General features: G+C 38.1%; 1 protein-coding gene across 1 annotated transcript in view; it reads right to left on the bottom strand.

Annotated features, from left to right (window-relative positions):
• Positions 1 to 544: 544 nt before the first annotated feature.
• SYT9 (synaptotagmin 9) overlaps positions 545 to 24,045 on the bottom strand; it is a 39,454-nt gene continuing 15,953 nt past the window's right edge. Inside the window, exons 2-7 of the mRNA XM_088525904.1 lie at positions 22,914 to 23,265; positions 20,315 to 20,861; positions 3,311 to 3,431; positions 2,134 to 2,305; positions 1,379 to 1,508; positions 545 to 790 (exon numbers count right to left, since the gene is read on the bottom strand). Coding sequence (XP_088382030.1) covers positions 683 to 790; positions 1,379 to 1,508; positions 2,134 to 2,305; positions 3,311 to 3,431; positions 20,315 to 20,861; positions 22,914 to 23,265 — 1,430 coding nt within the window. The 3' untranslated portion in view covers positions 545 to 682. The remainder of the gene's footprint in view (positions 791 to 1,378; positions 1,509 to 2,133; positions 2,306 to 3,310; positions 3,432 to 20,314; positions 20,862 to 22,913; positions 23,266 to 24,045) is intronic.

Here is a 24,045-nt window from a genome sequence, read left to right as displayed (position 1 = left end):
ACACGAGAAAATGGACAGAGCTCTCAATTTGCTGGAACTGTTCCTTGGTGTTGTAATCTTCTGCGCTCCTCTTTGGCAGCGATTGTGCATGTTGGCACTGTTCCTGCCCTGAAAAGGCCCCGTGCCCTCCAGCTGCAGTGGAGCTTGTGAGGATGCACACACTGCCCTGCTGTGGTCAGCAGGCACCAGTTATGGAGACACAGCACTTCTGTGATGGTTTTGCCGATATAGTATCTTCCCATTGCTTGTCACTTATTGAACCTTCTCTAGCTGGTGTTTACACCAAAGTAAATGAAGTCCTCAGCTGCATTCTGGTGACATGACTCTACTCTGGTGCAACAACATATGCAGAGAGGCTGCCAGCTACCTGTTTCTGTATGTGAGATGTTTATGGCATGTATGGCAGTCTTTTCTAGCTTTCTAGCTTTGTGGCTGCTCATAAATACAGTAGTTTCTTCTGAGTGGGGTTACTATCTGACTTTAGCCAGTGGTAGTAAAAGTAAATGGTGGAAGCTCTTGGGAAGCTATTTAGTCAGATCTTTGGTGAATTTTTGTGCCTCATAAATCAGGGTTAGCATTCTCTGTATTGGGAAGGGAGCAGGGGTTAGGCAGAGGGATTAAAAGGACGTCTTTACCCCACTGGACTCTGGAATAGCCCCTGAGGATATGGCTAAGAAAGAGTTCAACAGGAATGCCAGATTTCTGCTGAATAGGTTATAAGGGTGAGGAAGCCTCTTCGGCAGCCATCCAAACGCAGAAGACCTGCATAACATTTCTGCTGAATAGGGCCCTAAAGACAAAAACAAAACAAACAAACAAACAAAAAAAACCATAGGAAGCTTGAAAAGATTTTTTTCTGATGGTGTGGCTTCTGATTAACGCCTCAGATCTCCAGAGACACTTAAACTTTTTTTTTTCTTTTTCAGTGCAGCTAGACAGTCTTGAGGTGTGCCAGTGGCATGGATATAGTGTTAATAGTCAAATTAGTTTGTTTTATGTAAAAGTCACAGGACTCTATTTGGTCCTTAAACAAGACCCATTAATTTATATAAATTATCAGTGAAAGTTACCTGAGATTCTATTTGGGGAGGGGGGGGGAGGGGAGGGGAAAGCCTTGTCACCTTTATCCAGTGCTTAAAGTCTGGGTTTCAATAAGTATGTTAAAGATAAAAAGGCATATTTTCAGTCCCCCTAAAATTGAAAGGAGCAGACTTTACTTTCATGTTGTATTTGACTTTTATTACTGGTGTTTCTAAGCCTTTTCCTAGGATTGAGAGTATATGAGTGTCTTTGTTCGTAAGATTTTTGTCCAACTTTTAATGCCATATGGAAGAATCTTCACAATTGCAGCAAAGGGGAATCAAGAAATAAGTCTTACCTCTGCAAGAGGATGCCAGTGAGCAATGGGTTTCCGAGGGTACGAAAGCATTTCGTTCCAGTGGTCGCGACCTAGGCTTTCGGCGTCGTTGCCTACTTGACACACTCCAATGACCTCATTGTGACCTACACTGTGAAAATGGTCCATAATATTTTTTTCTTAAAATTTACCTTTAAAACCATAGCACTTACATATTTTATTAAACATTTTAATCAAAACTTTTTAGAATTAACTCTTGCTGGGAAAATGTAGTGAACTATAAAATAAAGGTTTTGCTTTTTGCACCTTCCAGCTAATCAAGATAATATTTTCCCCATTATAGCATACACCATGCGTCTGCAAGAGCTTGTGTCTTAGGCCTTATTTTTGTATGAGTAGTGTAGGAAGCTCTTTATTCATGTTCTGTAATTAGTTGCAAGTATGAGTAAATTCTCAGTAAAGGCAAGTTTGTCTCGGAGGAGTTAGCACGCTTGCGTGCAAACAGGAGATCAGTGTGTGCATGGTCTGATTGTGTTTAATCATTTTCATCCTGAAAAATACACATGCGTGTCAATTTTGTCAGCTATAGATGCAAATACATACTTTAAAATTCGGGAAGGAAATTCTGCCTGAAAATTCAAGAAGTCTTTGTGTTTGGTCAAAATCATCATGACAAAATATTTAGTTTCCCATATAGTGGGGAAAATAACAACTTTGTTCCTGGATGCTAATCTAAGTCAATAGATACTGTTATTTTACAGCTACAGGTATCTCACCGGTCATAATCCATAACAGCTATCGACAAGTTAATTTGGTCAATATTTTCTGGAGGAACATCAAAGACTATGGCTTCATTGTAAACAGGATTAAGGGTATTCCTCTTGGTAGAAGTTTTCCTTTTCTTTAGTCGCCTTCCTTCACACATTAAAGAAACTTTCACGTAGGGATCTGTATGAATCATAAGAACATTGATTTTCTTTTGTTGTTTTTTTTTTTTTTTAAGCAAACACAAACAGAAAGTAAAGGGAGTTGTCACCTTGTGTATCATGGGTAGAATTTGAATTTCTTTGTTACACTGGACTGTAACACTGCCTGGGGGGCAATGGCCATTCTGCATGAATGCTTATTATAAACAATATAGGTTCAAGGAGCTTCTTGTTGTGAGCTGATTTCTCAAAGGTATTAAAATATCCACTGAACGATGTTATATATGACTTTTATAAACAGCTTTTGTATCAACCCACCTAGGAAAGCCTGATTATTTCTTTGGATTTGTAGGACACAGAAGTATCATGGCAGTATCATGCACATTATGATTTGCTGATTTGTGGTTGAATACAATTACAGTTATCAAAGTGTGATAATTAAATGACTTATTTCCCAAGAGAATTACAGTTATTTTTGAAGTTCAGAATGTATTTAAAAAAAAAAAAACTTTGTAGTTGCTTTCTTGCAAGCTCTACAAGTCCATGCTAGCTGACTGAGTGCTTATTTCAGTTTCTTATTTTCCTTATTGAATCATCAAACAGTTGCTGAAAAGGGTTTGGGGTGGTTGTTGTGTTGTGTATATACCAACAAAGCAGAATTGGCTCAGGGGCTTTTGGAGTTGGGTTGGTTTGCCTCTGTGTCATGGCTGTAACAACCTTCTGTCATGAAACCAACTTCCTGATGTTATGAACACAAGTTGGCCAGCTCTTGCTTTTCTGAATCGTGGTGGCTTTAGAAATGATGATCTTTTTCTAACAGCAGATTATTTTAAGCTACTCTTCACAATGTCACAAACTATTTGCTACTTATATTACTTAGTTTTCAGAAACCTCTATGCTCAAGTGATTCAAGATCTTGCACTGTAAGGACCCTTTCTCTCAAAAAAAGATTTTGTGTGTTGACAGAAATGGAGTTTTATGAGGGAAACGGGTCAGAAATTGGGTTGAACATTAAATAAATTCCTACCTGATGCTCCTGTGATATCCATTGCCTTTAAGTTTCTTGCTTTTATTATTGTAATAGTTAGTCTACCAGCTGTTGGAAGGTAGCAGAGTGAAAACATCAGGTCACCAAGATCCACATTATCCTGTTCCAGGAAAAAAGAGACAGTGTGAAGCTGTAATAAGAATTCTGCCTACACATCATCGTAGAAGGCAAAGAGCAGCTAAAGATAAAAAATAAAAATAAAAATAAAAATAAAAAAATAAAGTTTGGGGATCTACAGTTATCCAAGCAAGATCTGCAGTCTCATTCTGAAACATACTGTGGAAAAAAATATATGCCTATCTATACATAAAGTGGAAGTTGTTATGCTTGTTGCTAGAACATCAATATTGTGAAGTGTGAGTGTGGTTGTAGTATTTTAGTAGTTGGTCCTGGAGATGGAGCATATTCAAGTTTAGGTACAGTGTGAAACATTGAGAGATCTTTGTTCTGCATCTTTTGTGCTGATTTGAATTTAACATTGACAGATTGCAGCACATCTTTGCCTTTCCCTCCAGTTTGCAGAAGAATAACCATACTGAGGTTCACAGAGATAGAATAACCATATTGAGCTTCACCACAGCAGTGGTCAGGCAGAGCAAAACTTTTTGCAGCTCTCTCTGTGCCCAAAATGCCTTTATAAAAGAAGGCGGGGATGGGATAAAATATTGTAGAAAATGATTTTTAGTATTCAGTGTGCATTTTTTTGCCTGAGCAGTAAGGCTGGTACTTTTATAGACTGATTACCTGTACCCCCAACATGTTGTTCTTGAGGTAAAAGAATCTTTTCTAGCAAATTCCAAGCCATATTTGATGTTTTATAAGGAAGGGAAATGCTGCTGTTTCCAACTTCCAACCTCCAACTTCCCCAGAGCTTTTTGAAGTAAGGGTTGGGGATGGCCCAGGTGTGATGCACAGAGTTGTCCTTGGGTTTTCTATGTCCTCTGCAGAAAGCCTGCCATGTGGTGTGGGGAAAATAACTGCAGTATATCAAATGTCAGAGAGGAATGACCAGACAACTTCAGCACGGCAGAATTAAGTTCTATGTCCTAATGCTTCTGTGTTTTTTCCACTCTGGTATGTAGCACACATGGTCTTTGCTTGTCAGTCATGTAGGTCATAGTTGCATCAAACCAGTCCTTGGCATAAAATAACAGGGTGAATTGAAATTTTGAAGAAAGCTGGTGATTATGAGTAAGTCTCAAGAAAGCGACTGACTTGCAGTTCCCTTTAAGCTCTTGATTCTCACCATCTACCTAACCTCTAAGCACTCCTTAATTTTTGCCTATGTTAGTCTGTGAAATTTGACGCAGTCTACAGAGAATGTCACAAAGGAGATATTCTAGCTTGAGCCCTTTGGGTATTTTGTGGTGCTGTCCTTATTGTTAAGTTCTCCCTGTCTTGACCTAGTGATCATACAGACTAAATCACAGGTAGCAAATTGAGTGTGCTCAGTGCAAAAAGCTCAGTGTCTATGGCTAAGAGTCCTTAGAAGCTGTGTGGATACTAGCTTTTGTCTAGTGCATATGTGCCTCTTACCCTTTCCTTCTCCTTTTGCCCCTATAACTCACCCCAGGAAATACAAGGTGGTGCCTGCTGTAAAAGTAAAAATACCTGAGAACAACTCCTAATAGAGTAGTGCTTGTCTCTGAGCGAAATGAGCTAGATACTGCTTAGATCCATGCCCAGGGCTTGTGTGGTCACTATATCTGGCCTCATAAGTTCAGGGGAGACATCCACGACAGAGATAATTGCTCTAATCAGAAAGTATCTCTAGAGATAACTTGATGGAATACCTCCCTCAAGACAAGGGTCGCTGCTTTAGTTCCCCTCAGCTTGTGTAAAGGGAAAACATGTGCATTCAACCAGGGAAATGGATCTCCTCCTTGTGTTGCTGCTGGAGAGCAGCTGTCAAAGTAAAAAGCAGATGATACAAGCGCTTTGTCAGTAATAAGTAGCTTTTAACCCTGACACACACAACTGTCAACTATGATCTCTTCCACTCTAGAGATCAGTGTTTTGTGGCGGCTGTAAGGTTGTGACAATATCAGGATAGCTGATACAACTCACCCTGTTTAGTTTCTTCTCATGGGGTATATTTGGAAGCACACCTGCTGCAGTTCTTTTTGACTAGGGAGGATCCAAGGAGATGCTCTAAGATGCTCTAGAGGATTTTTTTTTTGACTAACATCTGCTCTCAACTTTAAAGGAGGCATAATTAATCTGTTTTCCCAGCGATCATATAACCTGGGAATAAGGAAGCAAAAATTGTACATATCCCTTCCCTTGTGGTGAAAAAAAACTTTCCAAATTTAAGTGCAGTTCCTCACTTCTGGAGTTCTAAAACTGTAAGCTGCAGGATTCTCTCTTGTGCTACTACCCATATAATTCTGTGAAGGAACAGAATTTCATATGCCATTCCCAGAAATTTTTGAGTGTAGCTTTATTGTTGCAATTCTGGGAATTTGTCGCATCAAGAAACACTTGTTAGAAATGTTTGATTTTAACTGCATTTGTACATGACCATGAGAGAGCCAGATGTATTCTCATTACGGAAGAATTCACATTTTAAGATGACTGGAGAAAATATAAGTAGAAAATTCTATTTTTATGACATCTTAAAGAAGTCAACTGTACCAAAATTGGCATTTATTAATGCCTCAAATACAGGAATATGTCTGAGTAAAGATTGTGGAAAATGGGAATGGCCTATCTTTGGTAATTGTTCTTTCAATACATCAACTTCAGGCTATATTTTTTGTTTTAAATTACTTTGCAAATTGTATTATTATCTCAGTATGATTCAATTTTTTGCATTTCATTGACCATATTTCTTTCATTTTTACTTTGTTTTGCTTTTTAAAGTGAAGACAAGTACATAAGGAAACTTAGAGCTATGTATGCTAAAATGAGTCTTCTTTCTTATTAGAAAGAACATTACAAAACATAACACTGAAACTTGATTTCACCACAGTGAAGATATCTATAAAAGTGGAAGTGAATATGATTTTTCAGGTCAGGTCACAGATTGGCTATCAGCTTGCATGCCTATACAACTGTATAAAGTGTATTTACAGACGCTTATCTGATAAGAAGGGCAAAGAGACAAGATGAGAAAGGATACTAGAATCCCCAGTATTCCCCCATAGGGTTGTCTGTGGCCTAGTACTTGTTACTTGGCACACATTGATAAAAATGAGATTCTTGCATGACTAATGTAATGGAAAGATGGAGTGTTAGATAAAGCATTTAAGAAAAAAATAATTTACAAGAGGAAAAGAAAAACACTTAGGTCTGCCTGCTGACCAAAAGAAGATGGTTCACATTTTGTTCTTCAAAAATGTTTTCCTCTAACATGGAGGAAAGGTTCAATATCAGCCTTGCTGCATGATTTAACTTAAATTTGTCCATGAGGATTGTATTCCTGCTGCTGATACCACAGCAGCTTTTAAGTACCTTTCAGCAGAGGATTCTGGAGCACCTTACAGTTGGACAGAGGTCTCTTAGCTGACAGACCGATTCTGGATGCTACACCTTCATGCTGTACTTCCTAGGGATTGAAAGCAGGAGCTTGGTATCCTCAGGGAGATTTTTTTTCCCTTTCCCCCCCATTTCAACTTTTCATAGTTTTGTTTAGCATCTTGGCAATTTCTATCTAAATACACTATCAAAAGTAAAGCATCCAGGAGGTACTATCTTCTTGGTTATTTTTTTTTGTCGGGTTTAAAGCAGTGTTTGCAATAAGTTTTGTGGCTTTTTGGACATCACAACAGTGTTCTTGTTTTTACTTCTTTTTCTCTTTGCCTCTGTGCTGCACCAAGTTCTGTTCGTGAAGCTGTTTGTAGCACAGCAGGATGCGCAGGTTTGAGTTCTGTGCCTTTTGTTCCTTCTCAGTACTGAGCCCATCTATTGTCCAGTACTAAAGGCTGGAATTCATTTGCTAAAACTCCCTATACCCCAACAGGGCTGATACTCTAAGAAGGTACATTTTTGTTGCACAGGATGGGAAAGTGAGAAGCAGAAAGAATTTGATATATTGTTCAATATATCGTTCGTTAGTTTGGGGTCAGAAGGCCCAGAAAGTTTTCCTCTTCATTTGTTAGAGGAAACAAAGTTATGCTCTCGTGTCTATAATTCTCTGTCTTCACTTTAGAGCCTGGAGATCTTTGGAAGTAGGTCTTTGGTTTTTCCTCCTCTTTCCATCCTCCCATGTCATGACTGCATTTTTTTAAGGTGGATCATTCCAGTCCAAACAGGACTCTCTAGACACAACTCTGTTGTGTCAGTCAGTCGAGATAGCTTAGGATGTGGGTACCTGCAGTCAAAGTACTTGCTTGCCTTTCTTGTTTATATAAGGTTCAGAACAAACATAATTAATGTCTTTAGGAGGAACATACATGTTAACTTTCACTTGCCACGATGTCACTAGTAAATCAGAGACAAAGATCTTTTCCTGTAGACAGTCAGTGCACCTCTCAGACCTCAACGACACATCTCCACTGACATAATTTTTAATCACTGCCCTTCTACTTATAGAATATAAATTAATTGCCTTTCCAATCACTTAGTTGCATATTGTCTTCAGCTATCCGAACGCATTTATAGAATTTGTTCTTATTGAGCTGTTTAAGATATTATTGGTAAATTATGCTGATAAAATGCTGATGAATTATGCTGATGAAGATCTTTATTTTTAAAAGCTTCCATTCCACTTTAAAGATAAACTACATACATGTACTTGTTTTCAAACACATGCTAAAATCTTATAAATTTGAATGGGTTTGTATACTTACAGACTTTCAGTTCTACAGCTTAGAGATTAAAATGCTTTGCTGAATCTGGGCTGAAGAGTGAATTTAACAAATTATCCTATGGATATTGAGAGGGATGAAATGTCTTAATATATTCCCAACTAAATTGATGAACTAGGGAGATGGTCTGAACTGAGCTAAGGAAAATTAGTAGATAAATTATTGGAAAAGCTGGAATTACTTGTTCTTATGTGTGTTGTCATAGGAAAAAGTAATAAAGCATTTAGAAAATGAAACTTTTCTAGAAAGTTGAAGTAGTTTTTAATGTTCTTATAAGTTCTCAGTAAATTGCTTAACTAACAAGGAAGAACTTAATATTTTTAATTGACTTCTATCTGGCAAACCTTCAAAAATAACTCTGTAAACCTACTCTTTCCTCTTCCTAGTAAGTTCTTCCTTGTTAGTTAAGCAATTTACTGAGCATTATTTTGCTGTCTTGAATTATATCTTATGCAACTCTTCTGTGACTTGTTGCTTTTCTACAAAAAGACAAAGTACAGTTTAGCTTTAATGAACAAAGAACTGCCTTTTGCCTTGGCTCTCTTTTCCAGGCACTTGCAATGGATCCTTTATCATTTTGATAGGTATGGAAAAGAGAAGGGGAAAAAAAGGGAAGAGCAGGAAACCCTTTAGAGTGTATGTTAAAAAAAAAAAAACACTCTAATTTTAAATCTTCCTGACCTAGTTTTTAGAAATGAAGGAAAATAAATAAAAGACAAATTACTGAATTATAGTGCCCAGTATCTTACAATGCAAAAGTTAATCTGGTTGGGATAACTCTATTGACTTAATGTTCATCAAGAGTATTCTTTTATGCAGATGGAAAGAAAAAAGAAAGTAAGCCCTTGTGACTGCAGGGGTAAATGCTGGCCTGTTAGCAGAGGCTAAATTGCATGTTAAATGTTCACTATCTCTCGGCAGGCAGGAGCTTGAAGAAAGTCAAGCAGCAAATCCATTCTAACGCATAAAATTCTCTGCTGTGAGTTATTTGCCCTCTTGCTTCCATTCTGACATAAACTGAAAGTAATGTTTAATTATCTCAATATCCCTCTAATAAGGAAAATTACAAAGAAAAACAGTAAGGAAGGAAACCAGTTTTAAAAATCAGTAATCAAAATATTTTCATTAGAAATGTCTTGCCTGTTAGTGTTTCTTTCTTTGCATTAAAATGGAGATGCCAATTGCAATTACATTTGTTTGCAAATGAATGTGATGGCCTTTAATTCTACCTTGAGTTGTAGTGACTGCACGTGAACTTACATATCTACTAATATACCACAGGATGCTCTATTTTCCAGCTGCTGTCAATGATCTCTTCGTGTGCAGGGATTCAAAGCGATCAGTCTGGTTCAGTGTCCCTTAGGGAACAACCAGCCCTGGCTGCTCCCTGCCACAGTCTTCCTTAAGGATAAAGGCTACTGGAGGGGTCAGTCTGGGCAAAACAAAACCAATTATAGATATGCTGGTACACTGAAATTAACTTCAAGTTCTGGTCTCTGTGCCCAGCAATTCCTCACCTTTCCTTAGCACTGAATATCATTCTCAGTGCTTGAGTTTTGCATTGCATAATGCAGCTGTCTTTATATAAGAAATAGTAATCATATCATTTTGAAAGGAAAGAAACTAAACAGATAGATAATGTTGGAGAGTAGAAAAAAAAGATGTCCTTTGCAATCTCTGTAAGCCTCTATGGTGTTTGAAGGATGCAGTCATTATGCTATGTGTTCTTTCTCACTTAGACTCAGCACAGATTGTGCTCTAAACAGGTAATAAAGGTCAATTTTATAAAACTGAATCAGCTTTCAGGCTAAGTGAAATTTTGCTCTATAACCCATTCCTTTTAAACCACTTCGGAAGAAAAAGGTCAGAGGAGGGTCAGAACAATGTAGTGTACTTGAAAACAAGAAAGCTGGTATCAAACTTCCCGTTGTAGTAATGTGTCATCCTTACTACTCCAGAGCTTTTCTCAGATATGGTTCACTTTTTAAATCAGATACCTCTTGCTGGGTCATAGCCATCTGTTGTGTAATTCCATCCCTGTTATCATTTCAAAAGAAGATATGGAGGTCTGGTGGCCTGACAAGGCTGGGAGAGGATCATTTTACTCAGGGTTCTAGTTCAATAAATCAAGAAGCTAGAGAAGCACGTGCACTGTTAGCTGTATGCAGACTGGGAAGAATTACTTTGCCTCTGGGTTTTGACCATTTGAATGTAATGGACTGCTTTTACAGACCATTAGAATTATTCTTAGTGAACAGTATACTGTCATTAATCCAAACTCCATTTAATCATTTCTAAACTGTTGTGATATCCCCCATCTCCTTTCAGGTGGACTATTTCATGTTTTTCTGGTAAAAACTAGCCTTTTCCTACAACTTCCTGATCTTTAAATCCTGTTATCCTTGAAATCAATTTAGTTACAATTAAGTAATGTAGCTAAATGCAAAAAGTTGACTTGTGCCCTGTTATGTGTATAAGCAACAACACTGGTGCCATGCCAGACTCCATCCTCAGGAAATGTCAGTATAAGAGAAGTGGTGAAGAGGGATCGTTACAGCTTACAAGCATGTCTGAGAACATTCTGCATAACCTCCATGAGATGGAAAGCTAAACTAAATTGAACAACGTGCATTTTACTAGCAAGTTTTCCCTATAAAATCACTTGCTTTTAACAATAGTAATTTCCATGAAAAGTTTCATTTACTTCTTAGTGATTTATTTAAACAGGTCATTAGAAATGAAGATCACTGCAAATTTCAAAGTGAAGCAGTCTAGGTAAAGAGAATACTTCCCTGCTAGTGTTATGCTGTGACTGGGGTGGGTTAAAAGCAGTCTTACTGCTTTGATCATCCTTGTATCACCAGGCCATTCTAATTGCAAGCTAAATGGGAGAGGAAAAAAAAAAAGTGTTGAAAACAAGACCGCTTTCATCACTTATTTATCAAAACCTGCTACAAAGAAATTTCTTATTTGAATTAGGCAAGAAGTTGAGTCTATGGGGGTTCTTTTCTGGGTGGTTGGAGCTGGGAGATGAGGCATAAGGGAGGCTGCTCTTTCACCTCCTCGAGCTGCTCCTGGCAGTTTCCCAGCAGACTGCGATGGCAAACTTGCTAACTGCGTGCCAGCCTGCATGCCCCCGGGCATACACCCTTCTCTGGGCACACCGCCCTGATACACCTGCTGAATTCAAGCCATGAAGCCCATGCTGATAAAACAACAAAGGGTGATTTTTTTACCACTTCCCTTAGGCAAAACCAAAAATATTTCAGTGTTTATCAGTATTTTAGCTAATGATGCTGCCCAGAAAGCCACTAGAATAGAAATTCAGCTGTCCTCTTTCTTCTGAGACAGTTCTAGATTATCTCCATTGTGATTCTAACCTCCACAGATGCAGGGGAGAAGTTATGCTGCCACCCTGTATCATTTACTTCCCTTACAAATGAATAGGATATTCCAAAACTGTTAGGCAATTTGCAAATCTAGCACTACATCTGTTCAGGAGCTGGAAAGAAAAACAGAAATAAAACTTAAAATAAAACTGAAAAAAGTGAGGTAGCTAAGGGAAGGGAAAGAGAAAGAAGAGAGAAATCTGTTTTAGAAAATGTAGACTTTGAAATCAAGTGCATCGTCAGGTGCCTACAGTGTGAGCAGTGAAAATGTGATCGTGTAAAGCGTAATAACAATTTTTTTTTCCTGTAACACTTGTGTTTTCTATCAGATGTACTTGTGCATCTCCATTATATTTACATATGTATTTGGGGACTATTTTAGTATGTTGTACCTTTTAAAGAATGCACAGAGGACAGTATAGGATATGAGGTAAAAAGAATACACAAAAGAAAAGCAGGGATAGAAGAGCCTGAGTCAACTTTTTCTAAGTTTTTCTAGACATGGTTTACATTTATATTCAGTGTAGGATTTCTTTTTTATGACTTGTTTTATACTCTTCCTATTGGCCTTGCAGGCTTTTGAGTGATGGAACTGGGATGAGATTCTCATAATTTTGCATGGTTATGTTTATATGTAGAATACCTAATGTTGTTATGTGCATGCTACCCTATGAGTAGGTAAAAATGTTGCATTTTTGGGAAGTCTTTTTTTTTTTTTTTTTTTTTTTTTTTTTTTTTTTGGAAGTCTTCAAGTGACTTTGTAAGTAATGTCTTGCAGTCACTTAGGAACCTTCTTAATTTTTCTACTTATAATTTAAATAAACTGGTAGTTTCAAATGAAGGAAAAGTTAGAGGTTGGCTTTATTTGAGAATTGTTGCTCACTTTGATCAATGACTTTGAATACTCAAGTTTAATAGCTTAAAAGGTTCTGATTTCAATTTTTGGAAGGGAGTATGATTTTCATAGAATCCTGATGCTCAGTTATCTCTGAGCATCATAACTTCCAGTAGAAGGATTATACCCCCCTACCCGCCCCCCCCCCCCCTTTTTTTTTGTGCTGGTCTAGCACTGAAAGGTTTCCTGAAATAAATGATTGGTGAGAAGAGTTGAGTAGATGGATGGAAGAGATTATCTGTTGCTGTATTTCATCCTCTGTTTTTTTTAAATACATATATTTTCTTGAAATGAAAAGCTTCTTTTGTATGTAGTTTTGTAAGAAAAACTTCGTGTTGAATGCGCTGTTTCTACAGCGTTCTCAACACTATTGAGACTCTTTATACTCAGTAAAGTGAAGAATTTGGAAAAGGGGATGGCAAATGAGAAAATGCTGAACTACTGGAAGGAATGGGTCAGGGTGCTCACTGCAGAACAACCTGGAGGAAAATTAGTCTGATGTGGAGGTAGTTCACCCAGTTCATTGGTGACACAGGGATTTCTAGCTGCACCAAGTTTGATAATGACTTATATATCATCTAATTAGTGGCAGGGGGGAGAAAAAAGGAAGGTAAGTCTGTTGAGCGGGCCATTACTGTCATGCATTCAGTACTGCTAACAAGATACTACTTCTAAGCTATAGCAAGAGGGCATGCAAGAAATCTGAGCTCCAGTGGGAATTCCTAGCCTGACTTCACTGGAGCCAGGATCTCATCCTGCCAACTGCTCATTTTTATCTGCAAAAGATGCTGTGGTGCCAGGAGAATGGAGTTTATTGTTTAGGTTAGCATCTACTGTAAGACTGTACTTAGACACTGAAAGGTTTTCGTTATTTAAAAGTGATTCTTTTCTTCCTAATGTTCATGAATAACTATCCAAAGGGCTTGAAACTAAAGCTACTTGTTTTCTTCCCATCTTTCTTGTACGCACTTTTTTTTTCCTTTTCCTGAGTACGTGTTTATTTTATTGTTCTGCTTTGTATTGACTGTTTAGAAGAGTTACCATAATGTAGATCAGATGGCTGATTAAACCACAGCTGGCTTTTACAAATATTTATAAAAGCCCAGCATGCTTTTAAAAAGGAAATATGGGAAGAATTCTATGAATTTTGAGAATAATTATGCAAAATATAGTGTGGGAATTATTAACTCTTTTATTTTTGTGTTAACTCTCAGTTAATTCTGTCTGTATTGCTAAGCTCTTATTCATTACTCCTTTTCAGATAATATTACTGCAGGAAAGGGGATAGGAAATCTTAGGTAGGAGGTGTGCTGGATTGCAGCACTGTGGCTTTTAGCAGTTGGTGTCTGACAAGCCAGGTTACATTTCCTGATGTTCTGAGAAACTGCTATTTTTTAAGATGCCAGATTAGGCCGAAGAATCTACATGCGGAATTTATCCCAATGGTTCACACAATCAGCTGTAATACCTTCCTGTAGTTTTCTGCTTCCCTGTCCATGGAAAACAAGATGTTATTACTTGTCTTCTGGCTAGTCTATGTGGCTTTAGTTTGAGTCTGCTGAAAGGCATACTGAATGATTAAGCACTCAGTCAGGTGAGCTGTATCTTGTGACCACTGTTTCCCTAAGTAAATAGAGCAAGGTGCTTAATCAAGCAATGAAGTGTTAGAAAGAATGAAGCTATTTGGATCTCAAATGTCATGATACCACAAATGTGAATGCAATGTCTTCACTTGAGCTTGTCACTTCACCCAGTAACATGATGTGACATACTGCCCCTAACTCTCTGCTAGGGAGCAAAAGGTGATCTCAGACACCACAAATGACTGTATGCTTCCTTATACTGTTCATGTGAACAGTTTCAGGGACTTCAGTGGGATGAACTACACAAGTTACTAGAGCTGTAACTCTAGAGGCTGAGTCAGTGAAGAAAGATCTGCTCTGTAAAACGGTAGTAATTCTGGGACTGATAAATCTTGATGACAAACTTTTTTTTTTCAGCTAGCTCCATTTTGATATTGTTTGTTTAGCTCCACTCCCAAGAAGATAGGCTCATTTGCAATGAAAGACTGATGCTGTTGTGTCCCTCTTCCCTGATACAGTTTGGCTGCCAAGTAAGTTACTTCTACAAACTGAACGACATGGCAAGTGTAGCTGCAGAAATCTGAGCAAGCTTTTCTACAGAGCATTCATGGTCTGCAGGGCCTGAGGCTGCAGGGGGAAAAGGTGGTCATATGCATCTATGAGGCCTTCCAGGGACAATTCCAATCAGAATTCCCATTTGATATTTCCTTCCGATATCCATTTGGATGTCCATTTCCAATTGGAATATTCATTTGGACAGCTAAATCTCAGCAAGCTACTGTGTGCCTTTAAATTTCCCCTCTGAGTTATGCCAATAGAGTTAATCCATCTTTCATTTCTCCCAAAGTACACCAGCAGCTGCTAAAAGCCTCCTAGATTACAAGAGCCATAAATAGGTGGTACCTGACCACAAGTCTTTAACACCATGGCTGGGTACGTGCATCTTTGATCTGTAACATCCTCTACTGATGCCATCCTATAACTTAAACTTTGTCTATTACAGATATGTCTATTTAGGGAATAGTACAGTGCTACTTATTTCTTCCTTGCAAAGGCTTCATCTGAGCACGTTTTGAGTGTTTGAGCAATATATCATCTATCAGGGGAATCTGTTCTCTTTCCGGGGTGGCCAAAATAAGCAGTATGCCTTAGGGGGAGCACAGGCACAGTTAAGTCCTAAGTTAATAATACACAGTAACAAAAAATTCCACTTTCTGCTTAATATAAGACAATGGCATATAGGGAAAAGTAACATGAGAACTGGGGGAAAAAAGACTGCATCAAGGAAAACTGGAAAACTCTAACATAGCCTATTTGGTGGAGAAGGATGCCTGATGGCTCTGCTATCTTGTGGGGATTAAAGACGAAAAATGGCTCAAGGCATTTCACATAGCACAGTTCAGAGGGAAGAATACTTTCAAGTTTGGCTCCAAATACTGAAAACAAATTTACAGAACTTTTTTTCTTTCTTTGAAATTCTGATGAATTCACAGGCTATTAAAATACTTCCTATGACCTCTACAAAATAAAGAGGGAAAATGAGTATTCCCAGACTGTTCAATAATTAAATACTGTCTCAAAGAGATTTTTTCTCCACCTGTCTAAATACATATTTAAGTTTAAAGTAACACAACCCTGTATGAAAAATGAGTATGATACAGTCTAATCTCTAATCATGTGCAGAATGGTTGCAGGCGAGATCACCTTAGTTACAGCTACTGTAGAGTTACCACTGCAGGCGTGCTCTTCATTCACCTTGAGGAACTGCTGCTGGCGAATTGTAAAATATTAGACCAATGAATTGGTTTGCTGTTCCCACTAACCAAGTGGAGTGGTATAATTTAAGGACAGACTTTGCTGGTGGGGTTTATATTCTGGCTTACATTGGGTGCAGCGTGGGTGTTAGAGAGCTGCTTCAATGAAGGAGAAGGCGATATCAAGGAGAACATTGTTGTTATGCTGTTATACACTATTGCTGATGTTGAGCAGAGAGGTACATAGAGAGCGAAGAGGGCACTAAAGAATATGTATGTGTGAGAAGGAATTTTCATTTCACCAAGAATTCAAAGTTATTTCCACTTTGAAACAGAATATTCCTCAACTATCTTAAAACATTTTTGTTCTGATAAGACAAAAGTTCCTATTTCAAATTTCAATGTATTTTAAAATACTGCAATAGGAAGTGTTCCGATTGAGAAATCAAAACATCTTTTTCTGAAAGTTCAGTCTTGTCAAAATAATGGCTTTTTCTAAAACTCTTTTGTTTTTTTCTTTTAAACAAAAAGTCACTGAAATGAGCCAACTGTATCTCTCCTTACTTTAGCCATGCTGAATGCTGTTCCTAATCATTTAATTCTATGTTCTTTCTGATAAATCTTCTATGAAGCGATTAGCAAAATCATTAGATAAAAAATAGAACACAGAAAGACAAAAGCTGCAATCCAGTTTTGAAAATTAACCTGCTATAAAATGTGAAAGCTGTAGGAGAAACACTGGTGAAAGCAGTGTTCTGATGTATGATGACTACCGAAACTGCTGCGTTGATGCTGAAGGATAATTAATTTCTTTTCCGTGCTCATTGTGGTGGTCTGTAGAAATCTGCAGGATTAAAGATTTAGGACTTTTCAGCATATTTTGGCCATGAAATTATACATTGCACAGGGACTTTTAATTTTTCTGCAAATTTGATTAAGAAAAAATAATCAGGGGAAAAAAAAAAAAACAAAAAACCAAAAAAAAAACACAGTCATGAAACAGTGAGCTTGGAGGTCTAAAGAGCTACTGTTCTAAAAGTAGCCCTGGCTCTTAGCCTTTGGGTTTGGAGTCATACCTAGAGCCAGAGATGTGCTTTGTTTCTCTTCCTTTGCAAACTCTCTTCTCAAAAAAAAACTCTAAACTACTCTAAACAATTTCAATCTTTCTTTTATTTGCTCTTTTTTCTTCCTTTTCTTTTTTTAATGCAATTGCCTTCTCAACCCCATAACTTTTTTTAAACACAGCAACTTGCCAGAAGAGAAAAATCAGAAGTACTGGCTAAAACAGCTTGGCAAGCTGCCCATTTTAAAATTCAGAGTAGGTGGGCTTAGCTGCCTTGCTGCCCGTAGCGCTCTCTTAATTGCAGAAGGTTTGAGGCTGGTGCCAGGAGTCTGCCACTTCTGGATCAGGCTGCATCCCTGCTACTGCTTAGTGCAGTGTCTTGAAGAAGTCTCAGGCTCTTTGAGCGGGTGTGCTCCGCTGCCTGGGAGTTTAGGGTAGTATTGACTCTTTTTCAGAAAAGAAAGTATATTTTGCTCAGATCATTACGAGTGCACCAAGCCTTATGTCCTGCACCTACGCACATGCATTTGGCACATGCTGACTTGTGTGCAGCTTGTTAGCAGGAGTGGTCACGAGTGATGTAATCTTTAGAGTTTTTTTTTTTTTCTTTTTCCAATTTGAGGACAGAGCAGTGTTTTGAGTTGCAGAAAGTCTGGCAGGCTGGCCGAGGTTTCAAAATTTTGGACTTTTATTATGGTTTCCATAAACAACAGACTGAAATAATTTCATCTTTGCCTCTCTTCTACACCTACTATGGTTGGCCTTAACATTTCTGAAATTGGGAACCTGAAACTTCCTTCTGGTGGTGTTATGGTTCCAGTTGCATCTCAATTATAGACATACATGGCTAAAGTACAACTCCTCACAGCTTTCTTGGGCCAATTTGACAAAGCAGTGAACAAATGGTATTTCTGGAATGTATCATTTCAAATACTTATAGCCATCCTTTTTTTGAACTCTCTTCTTGTTAAACCACTGAACTGTGTATCAATGTACAGCTTAAGCTGTAAACTATATGACAGTTTCCTGTCCAGTTCTTCCTAGTTATTTTATTTTGCAACAAAGCCATGTAATCTGCCTGGATATACAGAAAGCTGATCTAGTTCATTTCATGTTAATCTCAGGTTGATCCACTTAATTACTTGTTCCATTAAACACTCCACTGCTCTTCTTTTCCAGTTGGAAAAAGTTGCAGCATTAGAGGAGAGAGATTTTATGCTTGGAGAAACTGAGATTAGAACTACAATCGTGTTGATATTGGAGAGCTGTGTTCGGAGCATGCAGGAACTTTTTAAGCTGCCATGCATGTTTACATGGCTGCTATGTTAGGAAATGATTTCAAACTCTTGAATGGCAGTAGATGTTACAATGTATCAAAACTTCAGTTTGGATTTAAAAACTTCTATTGTTATTAAACAGAAGAAAGCACATGGGTGTAATAGGTGAATTTAGTGGCATTGTTTATAGTAGAAATTGCTTATTTTGGGCATATTTGGGTAGAGGATTTGATGCATTCTTTTATATTGCTATGTAAAATTGGATCCAAACACTATAAAATGGGGAATAAGAAAAAATAAAGGCTTGTGGGATCTCCAGCAATACAGTGTGATAAGTTGCCCAAACACAAAAGCAGAAATAGGACCAAATTGTCATGCATAATTGTGTGGACTAGTGTGTTACCTTGCTTATCCATCCTGTGCTCCCCAATGGTCTTCATCTAATGATATTTCTCAGCTTCAGTAAGTTTGCCTAGCATTTTTCTATTTGGGATATACTATTTGAAATAAGAAGACATTCAAAGATAAACTGAAAAGCTGCTGCAATTTTGATTTGCAGTTCTGATTTTGCTAAATTTTGTGTGAGAGATTCATTAATATCACCTAATGGCCTGCTTTGGAACACAGCCGGAGGAGTGTTTGCTTCGACGGTTTCCTTGAGTAGCCAGTAGGATTCAGCTGCTTTGGACAGTCTGTAAGATAACTGCACAGCAAGAAAGCTAACCGGAATGGGCTGAAACTTGGTTTCATTTCTTAAAAGATGCTTGGAGGGATTGTCATAATTTTACTGAGTTAGTTCTAACCTTTGGAATTTTGGAAATGTTAATTAGAAAGCTGAGTACTGCAGAATTTCATTTATCTGATACTTTTTTTTTTTTCCAAAACTCACATTAGTCAAAATTAGACTGTCTCCTATGAGTCATTTGCTTTGAAAAGGTCTCTGTTGGCTGAAAACCCAGTGGCAAGGCTAGATTCCTGGTCATGTGTTTGGATAACCAGGGCTCCACTTCACACAGGAGTTAATATTGTGAGGAATAAATACCTTAGCAAGTTGTGAAGTAGCCCGTATTTCAGTCCTGATATCTTTAATTTCAAAGTTTTTTAAAAATTTGAGCACAAACATAAAACTGTAGGTTATGTTGAAGTTTGAAAGGGGAAGTGATTAAGCAATGTGTCAGATCCAGTCTTTTGCCCAGTGCTGAGGAATGGAAGAAAAGGAAGGGTAGCTACCAGAGTGCGTGTGAGCTTTTAGCTTCCTCTTGGTTGTAAGACGGAAAAGTTGAATCTGGGGCACTTAGTGCTGCACGAAGTCAGGTTTTCACTCTGTGAGTGATTGCCATCTGCTTTTATGATTCCTCCTCCTCATTTGTGATTGAAAAGCAAGAACTTTTCATAGGAAGTCAGGTACATTCCTCTCTAACATGAAGGGTCTGTGTCCCCCTATGTGACTCTCAAAGAAGAGAACTGCGAATGCTGCTGAAGTTCCATATCAAACTACAATGGTCTGTGCCATGGGTACACAGCACATTCCAAACAAATCCTGACCAAGAGCACTGAGAAATGACCCTGAAATAAGGGCAGCATCGATTCTCAACAAGAAATTCCAAACAAAGAAAACTGATTTTATCCCTTTGGTCTGTAATGCAGCATGCTCCAGGTCATAGTGCTCTAAGGCGATGATGTGAATTGTGGAAAATAATCCTCTCAGGCTACACTTAGGTTTTCAGCAGCTTCTTGTGCTCATCCAAGTATGTGTTTAAATGCTTTCTTGTACTGAGGTCTAACTAATTTAGGTTTTGTTCTTACTGCTAATAATATTTGGTTTATTTGACTCTAAAAAGTGCACTCCATTTGTGCATAGCTTACAATAGCCAATTAAATATTTACTAACTCCTGGCACCATTAGCTTCACCTTTGTGGGTTTCTGTAATACATTATTCTTACTGAAGGTCTGTTCTCCATAGGATGTGTATGATTCATTTCTATTAGCATTACAAGGAGGCTGGCCCATGCTTTGAGAAGAGAAGAAACCGTTTTGTTTCCAAAAGTAATTGTTGAGTTTTTATAACTGATACCCTAATGAAGTCCAATCTTGAGGAAGAGAGAGAACAAAATATGTCTTCATAAATCTACCAGAAAATTTTACTTATAAACTGAAAAAATGTATATAATAAGAAACAAAAAAAACTCACAAAGAAAAATTATAATACTTACATTGGTGACGTATTCAATGTCCTTCCAAATATTACATTCCCTGGGAAAATCTGCCAAATCTAAAAAATTATCCACTATCACTTGGCCAATCAAGTCATGCCTGGAGAATCTGTCAAAGTCATATACAGAGAAATGGAGTTTCCGTGTGTTCAGGTCATTGTATGGGACAGTAAATAAAAAAACTTCATCAAATATTGGATTTAGCGTCTTTCTGTGCACTTTAGTCTGGTGTTTTGTTTTCCTGTCGGGAAGTAGATATATCTTCACATAGGGATCTGAAGTTCCAGAGAAGTCCTTTGCTGGCAAGTTGATAGCCTTGTGGATCTTCACTATCAGCTGCTCTAAATCACAGTCGTATTTCAGAATGAAGTTCAGCTTTCCACAGGCCTTGCTATTATTCCTCCGGCCGTCATCGGTGTCCACTGATCTTTGTTTATACAGCTCTGGCTTAATGCGGCCAATCCCTGTCAGCTGCTCCTGTTTCTGAACCTGCTGGATGTTGAAGTCAGGGTTGGAGAGGTTGAGCTGTCTTCGGATTGAATTATGCCTTAAGTGAAAATGAAATGATTTAATTTGATTTTGTTATATGATATCTGTGCGTGCACACACTTAAGATCTTGTATTCATTTGACAGATTTTTGGTTTATATGATACCCCAGAATCAGTTTTTACTTAGCCGAAGTGTTAAAACACAGTATCTAACACAATATGTAACAATTGTTCTTGCATCTGAAGCTAGTGGCATGAACCTAGCTCCAAACCTGGCTGAAAACTGGAACAAGTCAAACTCATGGTGACTGCACACCTAAAGGATCTGCCTTATTGGCATATATATAATTCGTTTAACATTTCTTAACTGTTACCATTTTCAACGGAATCCTTTGGAGTAATGCCTATAAAATAAGTTACATTATGTAAATATCAGCTAGATCTGACCTGTTATGCCACCTGAATGTGATGATTTCTGATTTAAAAATAAAGATGGACAAAGAAGAATGCTTCCTAACACCTCCATGTTTTAATTACTAGTTGATGGCTATTACTATTTCATCTGTGAGTGAGCTGCTCTGATTTGAAATGGTTTGCTGCCTGCTCCATCAGTTGTTTTTTCTCTTATAACTGCTAACTGATGTAATAAGCTTGGTAGTACTTAAACTGAAAGCTCCTTTAGTTTCATTACTCCTAGGAGAGAAAGTTGCTTTTAGCTTTGGTCTAGTGAGATTTTTTATCTGGAGTCACTCAGTTATTGTGACTGAAATTTTCACTTCATGATTTGATAGCAGAAATCAAATGTGCAGTTTCTGTAGGGGCAAGGGGATGTGAAAGTTGGTCTAGGTAAAATCCTAATCTTGCATGAATTGGATTTTACTTCTTTGTCCTATTCATATTCTGCAATCATTCAATGTGTTGGAGTATCATGAACTGTGGATGAACATAAAAAGAGCACCTGGAAGATGATAGTACTGGATTAATCCAAATGGAATGTAATCAGCAATAGTTCCTCTACTATCATCACTCATTTGTTTCTTATAAATGTGTGTTTGTGTGCTTAAAACAGGAACAGCCCCTTGAAAACTATCCTAGTTTTTCTCTCTTGCTGCATAATAAATATGTAATTATATAGTTACATATTAGTCATTTCCATAACATAATATTAGCATGTGGAGGGAAAAAAAAAAAAAAAACATATATCACTGAACCCTTAAAGTCATTGTAGTAGTGGAAGGTGCAGAATATCCTAAGGAGGAATGAAAAAGAGGACACTGGAGGCTGTGCTTCCTTCCTGAAGTTGTAACAAGGACTGTAGCAGAGGCTCTGTCATCTCCCAGGAAAGCTGTGGCTCCCTACCAGTTTATGCAAGAAAGGAGCAGATGGAAAAGGTGAACAAAAAGCAGGTGCAGTACAAGGGAGATAAGCCTCCCCTCTGTCATGGAGGCTTTCAGAGAAGTGCAGCTGTTTGACTCGGAGATCCACCAACTCTTTGCGTGGTGATCCTTTTTCTCACTCTGTGAAGCAAACCCCTTTCATCACCTGCCACAGCCCACCCTCTCATGCTCCATCTTGCATGTTCTCTCCTGTACGGCTTTTCCAGTTTCCTGGGAGCCTTCGTCCACTCTTGTTGGGTCACTTCCCCCCCATCACTCATGACTGTGTCTAAAATGTATCACTTTTAATCCAATTTCTAACTCTTGCAAGGGTTTCATCAGCTTGCCCTACTTTTCTTCGACTCCTTTAAAAGTAATTGAGGAGGTATTACTGACTGCTCAGCATCAGTGTTAAGTGCAAATGAACAGGCTTTACAACCTAAATCTAGGCTGCTATGGTGCTGTAAGGAACATGCAGCATTTGTCCTTGTCCAGCTTCTGAGAGGTACAAAGAGGACAGTGCCTGCTCCAGCAACAGAGAGCACCACTGTGGTACAGTTCTTTTAATGTGAGATGTTTGGGCATCTTACAGTACAAATAACTCCAGGTAACTTTTTTAAAAGAATTTTGTGAGTACATTATATATTTGTAGTACAGTGGTATGCTGGATGATGGAGCTGATACTCGGCTGTATCTGCATTTATTAATATTATAGAGAAATTAGACCTACTGACCGGGCAGAAGAGGTTGGTTCTGTGGTCTGACGATGCATTCGCACATTGTGCACACAGTTCTCTTTTGCTCCCGCCTGAGCATCCAGTGGAATATCGGGGGATGTGTGGCTAATCTTCATGGAGGACTCCGGAAATGCTGTGGACTGACCCAGATAATCTTCACTGTATTCATGGTCATTGGTCTCTGTGTCTGTATAGTTCAGTGATTCTTGTTTGTTGTCTTTGTTCCCAAACGGCAGCCCACGCTCTCGCCAAGGGATCCAGCAAAGCTTCCAGGACACAAACAGAGAGACCCCAAAGAGAGCAAGACCACAGGCTGTGACAACTAAGGAGAGCAAGCTTACTGAGATATCTGCAAAAAAAGAAAAACACAGGGGTGTCGCATCTTTACTGCTTCTTGCTTGGAACTTGCCCTCCTCCAACGTGACATACAATCTAGGAAGTAAACTACTCCAGACTGTAGAGCTACAAGAATTAAATTTTGGTACCAACAAGAATCATGTAATGGAAGCATGTTAAGTATTCTGTTCTTCTCCCTTGCCCCAGCAGGAAAATTTAACCTTCTTTGGAATTCAGTATAAGACTGATCTTGAGGCACATACGGCTTAGCTTATATTATTTTCCCTCTAAAAGCTGAAAGACATGAAGCATCATCCTAAACATGAAAAAGGCTATCCACTTCTTCACTCAACTTCCTACTAATAAATGACCATTGACTACAGTATATTTACTTTTTCTTTCTGTCAGTTCTCTCGGCCGCCATTGCCAGGTTTTATCCTCTGCTTTTCCAGAGATTTTATTGTCCTTGCACACGCATCAACAAGTGCATATGTGCATGTGCATACCTGTCAGGGTCTTAGATATTCAATCTTGAAGTATTTTTATTGAATTAAATATTTTGTTTCTTTAGTTTACTTCCACTCCTTCTAACTTTATTCTCATTTTGCAAATGATATATATATATTTTTCACTATCTACACCTATCCTGCTGTTCAGCATTCACTTTGGATAGAGGTGTCTGTTCAAAACTGAAACTTTTTTTTTTAACCCAAAGACTCTTTGGTCTTCTTCCAAAATTCTGGTATAAAAGAAGTGTGGAGATGGGTTTTCTATCAGTTTTACTCACATCTCT

Source organism: Tinamus guttatus, unplaced genomic scaffold, assembly GCF_059628265.1.
Source record: "Tinamus guttatus ecotype Peru unplaced genomic scaffold, ASM5962826v1 Tinamus_guttatus_pri_ptg000240l, whole genome shotgun sequence".
Taxonomy (NCBI): domain Eukaryota; kingdom Metazoa; phylum Chordata; class Aves; order Tinamiformes; family Tinamidae; genus Tinamus; species Tinamus guttatus.
Note: the sequence above shows the minus strand (reverse complement) of the source record. Positions and strands in the feature narration are given on the sequence as shown.